The sequence below is a fragment of the Carassius gibelio genome, chromosome B3 (genome assembly GCF_023724105.1).
Source record: "Carassius gibelio isolate Cgi1373 ecotype wild population from Czech Republic chromosome B3, carGib1.2-hapl.c, whole genome shotgun sequence".
Lineage (NCBI taxonomy): Eukaryota > Metazoa > Chordata > Actinopteri > Cypriniformes > Cyprinidae > Carassius > Carassius gibelio.
In genome coordinates this window covers 19,898,801-19,908,852 of record NC_068398.1, presented here as the reverse complement: position 1 = coordinate 19,908,852, position 10,052 = coordinate 19,898,801, and the positions used below count along the sequence as shown (strand labels likewise).

The 10,052-nt window shown below is 38.4% G+C and overlaps 1 protein-coding gene across 1 annotated transcript; it reads right to left on the bottom strand.

The window, feature by feature from the left end:
- Positions 1 to 6,367: 6,367 nt before the first annotated feature.
- On the bottom strand, positions 6,368 to 9,871 carry LOC127953803 (mucin-5AC). The gene is made up of 2 exons (XM_052553118.1): positions 9,707 to 9,871; positions 6,368 to 8,883 (listed from the first exon to the last, which is right to left on the bottom strand). The coding sequence occupies exon 2, from the start codon at positions 8,873 to 8,875 to the stop codon at positions 7,130 to 7,132; it is 1,746 nt and encodes a 581-aa protein (XP_052409078.1). The 5' UTR covers positions 8,876 to 8,883; positions 9,707 to 9,871; the 3' UTR covers positions 6,368 to 7,129.
- Between the last annotated feature and the right edge of the window lie 181 nt (positions 9,872 to 10,052).

Genomic DNA, 10,052 nt, shown 5'->3' with positions numbered 1-10,052 from the left:
GATGTTGATGCTGATGCTGATATTGATGGTGATTCTGATGCTGATGTTGATGATGATGCTGATGTTGATGCTGATGCTGATATTGATGCTGATGCTGATGTTGATGCTGATATTGATGGTGATTCTGATGCTGATGCTGATGTTGATGCTGATGCTGATATTGATGGTGATTCTGATGCTGATGTTGATGCTGATATTGATGCTGATGCTGATGTTGATGCTGATGCTGATATTGATGGTGATTCTGATGCTGATGCTGATGTTGATGCTGATGCTGATATTGATGGTGATTCTGATGCTGATGTTGATGCTGATATTGATGCTGATGCTGATGTTGATGCTGATGCTGATATTGATGGTGATTCTGATGCTGATGTTGATGCTGATGGTGATGTTGATGAAGTTGTGGTGGAGGTTTCAGTGCTGTTGTCCACGGGGTAGGAGATGGTGGATGGAGACTCAGTCCAGTCTGCAGGTGGTGTGGTCAGGATGGATGTAGTATTGAGGGCTTCTGATGAATCAGTAGTCATGGCCACAGCTGCTGTGGTGAGTTCATCTGTAGGACGTTCTGTAGGACTGGTCGACTCGGGAGAGGTGAAGCCAACAGTTGTTTCATACTGACTTGTGCTTGGGGTGTCTGAAGTTATCTGTTCAATCACTGTTGTTTCCACATTAACAGGCAAAGTAGAGGTGGACAAAGTAGAGGTGGACAAAGTTGGGGTGGTCACTGAGGTCAGCTTCGTTTGTACAATTGTTGATTCAGGAACAGATTCTGGTGATGTTTGTTTAGTACTCAGTGGTGGAGTACTCTCACCTGTTGGTTCCTCAAACATGGTGTTTGTGTCATTAATAAGTGTTGTTTCTGGATTATCCAGATCCGCTTCTGTTTGTAGTTGAGTAACTGTATATTCAGGTGCGGCGCTGGTGATTTCAGAACTTAACATTGACTCCATAGTGTCATTATTTGGTAATGGGATGATGGTGGTCTTTTCATTTATCTCTGTTGTTGTCTCTTGTGCATTAGTGGACTTGAAACTGAGTCCGAGAGCTAGAAACAGAAGCAAATTACCCAAAACAAGCCTCCTAGTGAGCATACTGCCTGAAAACATCACTCAAACTAGAAGCTTCCTAAAACAATTTCAGTGTTTGTGCAACCTAAGTGTTCAGGTGAGCTGATATTGTCTCTGGAGAAACAATTTTTGCCTCAAAAACTGTTGACTATATTTTAAGAGGAAACTGTTGGCAGAAAAAAATTCATCTTTTTTACTTGTTCCTTGTGTGGTTGGTGTTTTACAGAGGTAATCTTGGGTGAATCTGGGCCGGAAGTTTTACACAGGCCTGTTCCTTCTTCTTTTTCCTTTTCTCTGTCTCTCTCTCTCAGTGTAGCATGTGCAATTCCAGCTTTCAAATAAACATGTGACAGTAAAATAGACACTGGAAGAAAAAGACAGTTAGTAAAGAAAATAAAAAGATAACTCTCAAGAATATGTTTTTATTTTTATTTTTTATATTAAATAAGATTTGGTAATGTTTTTTAAAGAAGTCTCTTATGCTCACCAAGGAATTATTTTAGTGCTGTCAAATAATGAATCACATTAAAAATAAAAGTTTTTGTTTACATTATTATATGTAATATGTACTGTAAATGTATGTGTATTGTGTATGTTTATTATGTATATATAAGTGCACACCCATACAGCATTATGAAATATTTATTCATGTTTATATTTATATTCATATTCATATAAATTATATATTTAATAAATAAATGTAGCATATTTTTCTTAAACATAAACATGCATGTGTGTGTATTTATAAGTGGTCGGCATAGATTAATTTTCTGCCTGTTTCACACATACTCCGTCTGCAGTGTGTATGCGTTGCATATTTTTTTACACACCCATGTTAACGGATTCCAGTTGCGTTTCAGGAGCGTTGCGTCTGCAGCAGTGCAGCGATCGTTTACGTACCGAGTAGTGGATTGCAAACGCGTCCTGTGTGAAAGCACATCGAGTCCGTGCTGCACCACATACGTAACGCACACGGACTGCATACGCACTGCAGCAAAGTATGTGTGAAACAGGCGTGAGGGCCATAGCTGGGGTCAGTGGGGACCCGGTGAAGGTTGTACCAGTGGGCCCTGTTTGAAATTGTTTAATTTGTATGTTCGTTATTTTTTTATTTATTTTTGCTATTTACACAATGCTTAAGTTTTTTTTTTCAAGTTTGTAGGTGTCAAGGTACAGAAACCAAATAATTAAATGTAAAATAGCACTGGATAGTCTTCAATGTAAAAATGAAATATATTACAATCAAACCTTCATTTATTCAGACACCTTCAACATTTCTCACATTATTACAGTTTTGCTATATATATCAAAAAATATATATGGTTTCTGAATAATTTTAATTGACTGTTAAAACTACAAAGTAATTCATTCAAGAGCAGTGAGTGATTTTCATTTTCATTTTCTTGGATTAACATTACAGCAGCCATTAGCTAAATTAGGCGCGGTCCCTTTAAGAGACGATGAACGCATCCAATATAATACACATCCCATTCTTTCCCTGAACTGTTTACTTTCACTTAAGAAATAACTGACAGTTTTTTCGAGCATAATTTCCAAGGTGGATATTTTGACATATTTTGTATGTATTTGTCGGCACAAGAGAAAAAAATAAGCAAATTCGATGTTCAAGTGTTTTGAGACGCCTTTCTCTGCGTGAGCCCTGAACACCAGAACACCACGAGAACTGAATTGGGCTCTTTCACATCTTTTTGTTTGTTCAAACTGTGATTTGTATTTGTTCGTTCAGGTGCAGGAGGGACTTCGAGGAGAACTTCGGAGAAGAGAGCTCGGTTCAGTGTCACTGTCCGTGATACGCGGCTCTCTGTCTCGTGCGCGCGCGCAACCAGATACTCTGTTAAGCTTCTCCGCGTCTTGTGTTTGGATGCTTTAATGTTTAAATCGACAAGCAGTAAGGCCTAAAAACACGTGAAAAAGATAAGCTTTCGTGAAGATGCGCAGCAGTGGCCTGTCAACTGTCCTGAGCATCTTTTTAGGCTGGCCTCAGCCAGTCGGTTATATAAAATATCAAGGTGAAAGTCATCATAGCTTGCTTAGTATTGACCCAGCTCCCAACCCAACTTTGAGAATAGATTAACCGATAAGAGTCTCACTTTAACTCAACACGTAAACGCCGATAACGGCCCACCACTATAAATATACCCAATACACACAAATATATTATGTAAACATGACATTATTTTGGATGTGATTAATCGTTTGACAGCACTACTTTATTAATTTGATCAAAAACTGATTTAAAACAGTAATATCCTGAAATATTGTTCCAATTCAAAATAACTGATTTCTGTTTTACTCTATGTGACCCAGGACAACATAACCAGTCTTAAGTGGCAATCATCTGAAAGGTGAATAAATAATCTTTCCATCCATGTATGGTTTGTTGGGATAGGACAATATGCCGAGATACAACTATTTGAAAATCTGGAATCTGAGGGTGCAAAAAAAAAAAAAAAATCTAAATATTGAGAAAATCATCTTTAAAGTTGTCCAAATGAATTCTTAGCAGTGCATATTACTAATCAAAAATTACGATTTGTTATCTTTACGGTAAGAAATTTACTAAACATCATGGAACATGGTCTTTACTAAATACCCTAATAATATTTGGCATAAAAGAAAATAATTTTGACCCATACCATGTTTTTATTTGGCTATTGCTACAAATTAACCCCAGCCACTTCAGACTGGATTTGTGCTCCAGGGTCACATATTTGAAGTATAAGTTATTCCTGTGATGGCAGATCTGATTTTTAGCAGCCATTACTCCAGTCCAGTACTCCAGCCATCACATGATCCTTTAGAAATCATTCTAATATGATGGTTTACTGCTCAGTAGCCTAAACATTTACTTTGTTCAGAATGATTCAGAATGCAAAAATATATCATTTATCATTCTAAATAATATATACTTATTTATTTTTGCTAGAAGGTAGAATTAAGTTCCAATGCTTTTATCCAACTGACGAGTTTTGGGAGCCCCATGAAATTGGCATTGTTTGTGCAACGCTCTCTAACTGAGCTAAACGTCATGTGACGGGCAGAACAGCGGTACATCCTCAGGTTATTTCAGTGCTACCACATTTATTACAATGCAATTCGAGTGCCAGCATGATGTTAATGTTTCTGTATGCTGCATGTAGTGTTTCTCTTTCTTTTTTGTCTACATGTCCTTAAAGCATCTTACACCATCACAGCCACAACCTGTTTACAGTTTGTCCCCCATTTGCTCCCTTTATGAATAAGTGCATTTTCCACTTACCTTCATGCCTCTGAGAAAAGACACTGCACACTCCAACACCTCCAAGACCAAACTACACGTACACACTCCTGCATGCAGAGCACACCGATATCCTGTAAATTTCTCTTCCTCTCTCACTCCTACATGCCCTCTTTCATTTCTCCACCCTCTGAAGATGTCACATCACTGCTTGCATCTGAGAGAGGCTGCAGCCAAAAGATGATAAAAAAAGTGCCAAAAGTGTTAGGTTATGGTATGAATTATTATCTGAGGCTGAAGTAAAAAAAGGGAAGCCAGGCTCGAATGGGAAGCTCTGTGCAGGGTTGACACTTCTGTGGGTTTTGACTATGCTTTGTCTGCACAACTTTGCTGTGTGTTTGAGTGTGTACATGTTATGCGTGTATGCGCTTGTCGGCTGGAGGGTATTGCAAACTTAGAAAAGTGTGAAAATATGTGTCTAAAGTGAGGTTTGCTCAAACACTTCTAAGATGTACATCCTTTCCTTTCCTATTTCATAATCTGAATGACACAAATCTAAAATAAATACAGGATTTGGCAACTTTACCAATTGCATCTATCACTGAGGTTCAAGATGGTTCATTTACTTTGACTTTAATATGTTTTGTCTTTTCTTTTCTTTCTGTTGATGTTTAACTTTAGCAGAAAACTGCTGTGACGAATCGCTTTCATTTCCTCTTTCTGAACATTTAGCGCCTATTAATGATATTTGTCTCACTCTCTTTTTCGCCACTCAAGTACGACGCAAACCTGCATCATCTGTTGTAAATCTTTCAAATGAATGATTCGCACCATCTCAGAATCAATATTTATTTTACTTCACTTTATTTTTAAAAGATAATCTTAACAAGTGCAAACAAGCACTGTGAGATTTCCAAAGACAATGTGTTATCAGAGATTTCTGCCCCTAGAATTTTTCTTGGGCAAGTTATCGCAAGTCCTGACCTACTGATGGTGGCAACCTCTTTATGGACTGAATAGCTTTTTAAATGTTTTTACATTCAGTACTGTTTGCATATCAATAGAAATTGCTGCTTTCTTTTTTTACTGCATATTATTATTCATTGAAAGGTTACTCACAAATATGTGAATTTCTTTATGTTAATAGAGTGTAATGGCAAGAGAAAGCAATGCTAATGTTTATTTTATTCTATTTTAATTAGTTTTCAGGGATTGACCTTTTTTTTTTAAATAAAAAAACCCTAAGAACTTCTGGATATTTCAGCAGTGTATCAACAATGTATGTGGTTGGTGTGGGACTCCCCTTCACTTTTCCAAGTAAGAAGAAGTACTGTTTATCTTTCTGGAGTCACATCACTCTTCTTGTCCAGATTTGAGATCATCTGATGTCTGAGAAGTTTTATTTGACTTACTGACACATGCATTTAATTTCACTCTACAAAAAAAAGTTAGTTGAAAAAACTTGATTATACTTATGGGAAAATGATGTATTAACTTCAATTAATTGGCCTGTGCTTTTATTAAACATAAAATAAGTTCTGAATAATAAACTAATATATAAACTGGTATTTTAAATAAGATGACATTAACATTACAAAAATATTGATGTAGAGCCTTCTTAGATTGCCTAGCTTGTGTATTTGTTTGTTGAGCAAACTGAAAAGTTTATAGCCTACGGCATTATATCTACACACCAAAACAAGTTGTGCATGGGTATGCTCGCATGAAATGGAAGGAACTTCACATTTTAATGGTGACTTTGAACAAAACACAACAAAATAAAATCAACAGCTAAAACCACTCATTCTGTAAAACAAATATTTGTCATCATAAGTCCCCATGCTTTCACCAAACACACAAGTTATTGCATCATCAGCGATCAAACTAAGCATGCTCAGCTGCTGTTAGCAGGACCCTCACCACCAAACTTGAGACTGTAACACTGCCTTCATGTGCGAGCTAAATTTCCAACTTCCCAATTCTGAAGTTGTCACGAGTTTGTTGTGTTTAAGTGCTTTGTTGTTGAAAAGAATAGAAATCAAGGAAGACAGGAGACTCATTCTTGCCCATTTCTTGAGGATTTTACTGGAGCCAAAATGTATTTAGTTAGAAGACATTTAGTCAATATCTAACAGATTTTGAATAAAATATAGCATCCCATTAATTTGCAAGGATATAAACATTACCCAGCACTATTGTACATAGTCACTGTACTATCTATATAGTCATCTCGTTGGTCAAAAAACAAAAACCATTGCTATAGGCAATATGCATCAAATGGTTACTTATGTACTTAAACATACATAAGTTTAATGGTAAGAAAAAGCAATGCAAATGTTCTGGGAAAAACAAATAAACCTTAACAGTCACTATCGATGGTTCTCTCCTCCATCATGTTTAAAGCTCATGGCCCACCCAACTCAGAAACTTGTGTATCACAATGATCTAAATATGACTTAGGCCATTAATGTGCCGTTTCTGCTTGGGAAACTCATATTTAGGATACTTCCAATAGCATGTGATTGCAACATAGGCTCTTCCTGTTTCGTTCATCATTTAATGTCAGCTTTGTCTATTATGAAATACTTCAATCAACCTAGAGTTTGTCTTTTTCATTTTTATTTATTGTTTGATTTTTTTGGGCCACAGCTGAACACAAATCCCTGACAATTAAAGGCGATGTGGTATCACAAACACATCATTCGGACTTCTTATTCGGACTTTTTAAGTCAGTAACTCAAACAAAGGCTCCATCAAAATCCCCTCACGCTTTAGACATAAGTCCAAGTAGATTTCTTCCGAAGCCTTTCAAAGTTTGTATCTACGTGTCCTCTGTCCTCTCCTCCTTGGTGCGTCTGTTTGCGTACCAGAACTCAGTTATGTCTTCCACAGTGACTCTAGGCTGAATCCACAAGCTGTTCTCCTCAGTATCCTGCTCGCGTCCTCTCGTCCTCCTCCTCCTCCTGTCCTTCCTGTCGGCCTCCAGCGTGGATCCGTTGACGTACCAGAACTCCACTCTGTCCTGCACCGAAGCTTTGGGGTCGGCCCACAGGCTCTTCTTCTCACACGTCTCACCTCCTTTTACTCGCCGCTTCATCTTTTTCTTGGAGACCGACAGACGCACCCAAAGAAATATAGTAATTCCTAGAAATATGGAGGCGGTCATTGCTAAAGTCCACAATATGAGGAAACAGACCAGCTTGGATGGCCAAGAATGATTTTCTTGTGTTGGGCTCAAACATGGAGGCCTCGCTTTGTTTTCTGTGTCATTTGTGTTTGAACTGTAGTTTGTGGCATTCAGGCTGTTGTCAGTTGTGACAGAGACGTTGATGTTGGTGGGGGTACCGCCGGGTGTGTCTGGTTCTGTCCGGTTTTCTCTTCCTGTGGTTTCTGTGGGGTTTGTGAACCTGTATATATCCCCCTGTGTCGTAGAGTGAGTTGAGTTGATCTTGAGATGAGTTGAGTTGAGTGAGAGGGGGTCTCCACTTGTTGAGGTGTGGTCTTCAGGCGCATCTGTAACCGTGGGGTAACCTTGAGCCGTTGTGTAAGACGGTGTGGTTGAGGGAATATCTGTGTTTTGTGGAGTTGACCGGTTGTTACTCACTGTTGCTGTTGTATCACTGACATTGACTGTATTCGCTGTTGTGTAAGACGGTGTGGTCGTGGGAATATCTGTGTTTTTTGGAGTTGACCGGTTGTTACTGACTGTTGCTGTTGTATCACTGACATTGACTGTATTCGCTGTTGTGTAAGACGGTGTGGTCGTGGGAATATCTGTGTTTTGTGGAGTTGACTGGTTGTTACTCACTGTTGCTGTTGTATCACTGACATTGATTGTATTCGCTGTTGTGTCATAATGTGCCTCGCTGTGTTCACTTGAGAACGTGTAACTTCCCTCAGTGCCTCGTGTTCCTCGCGACTCCTCGTTCATATTTGTAAATGTGGCCAGGGTGGAGTTAGTTTCATAATTTCCTTCGTCGGCGTTCGTTCTCTCATCCTCTTTCTCTGTGGAATATCTCCAAGGAGCTGTTGAGACACTGTCGACTGGGTCTGAAGAAGTGTCTGTAGTCTGAACGGTGCTCCTGTCAGAGTTGTAGCTCACACTTGGCGTTGTTCCTGTCTCAGTGCTGTCATTCGTCTGTGTTGCGAAGTTCGTGGAAACTGTTGTATGACTTGTATTGTCATCACTCACAGTCACATTACTAACATTGGTTACGCTCTCGCCATCATCCATCATGACATGTTGAGATGGAGAACTGCTGGTGTTCAGTTGTTGCAGGGATGCTGTTTCCTGTGTGGGTGTCACATTTGGGGTTATATTTGTCTGTGTTTGCACTTCACTGGGCAAATTGGTTATGGTTATATGCGTTGTTGCAGTCAGAGGTGACGAAGGTGTTGCATAAATAAGGGTATTTGGTTCGGGGTTTGTTTTTGTTGTTGCTGAAGTTATTTGTGTGGTATCTATGAAGTCACTTGGGGTGTATGTTGGCTGTGTGCTGAAATTAAGAGCCGAGACGATGAGGAACTGAGTGAACCACACTGTGATAAACAATAGAGTCATCTCCATTGTGACTTCTGTAAAGAGCAAGAGACGACATGAGTACAGACAACGTGACACGAAGACAGGAAAACACATTAAAACACACTAATACAAAGTTCAGTTCATCAATGCATTACGTTCCTGTCCTCGTGAACTTACAATGAACATTTTTACATTTTTTGAAGTTATCATTCATTTTTTATTTATATTTGTTCACTATGCATTAAATTGTGTTAATTGAAATGTTAGTTTATTAGTGTATATAGAGACTGACGTTAATTAAAATTAATGCCAATTAAATATATATTCTATCAAATATATCAAAAAATCAAATATATACTTATATAATTTATATATATATATAAAATTAACTTTTTTCTACATACTTAAATAGATTTTACATTGTTACTCTTTCAGATCAACATATTTTACTACTTTTATTATTTTCTACCCTCGTGGAGACCGCAATCCCCACAATGTCAAACATTTCAGGTTTTACTATCCCTGTGGGGACTTTTAGTCTCCACAATTTAGCATAAACAAGTACACACAGACACACATATAGTCTTGTAACATGGTAAATGTCTGCTCTCTCACTTGTGATACATATTTATTGATACCATTTTTACTATTATCACAAGTCAACTCTATAACGTTGTTAATGCTGCTAAATAACAGCTCTTTTAATTTCATTTGACTGATCTGAAAAACAATCCAGGCCTACAATGAACGCAACACGTCACAAAGCTTCACACTATGTTTGAATGTGCTAAAAATAAATGAGAACTCTTAGATAAGCTTCATCTGTATAACTTAACATTGAGTTTTAGGCATTTGATAGAAACAAGTGAACTCTACCTGATGTTCAGAACGCATCACGCCGTCTCTTCCTGATGCACCGTGATTTCTTCGCGTGTGCTGTGGTGCCTTCTGGGATACTTCTGTCCTCTAGATGAAGCTCTCGAATGACATGAGGAAATGACAGTTTGATCACCATGCCAACAGTGGGATGAGGTGAGAGGCTGGGGTAAAGCAGGATGTGGTTCAGTGACTCCGCCTCTTCCCTCCATCAGTGCTGCTGTGGAAAAAAAACTGAGAACAGAGATGTGAACACTTCCTGTTGACTCATATAACATTCAGATTGATCAGTTGCACATCACTAATGAGGACATCAAACTTACCAGAAAGATGTGTGGACAAGGTG

Coding starts and splice junctions, on each gene's coding strand:
- LOC127953803 (XM_052553118.1), bottom strand. CDS start 8,875: ATGGAGATGACTCTATTGTTTATCACAGTGTGGTTCACTCAGTTCCTC.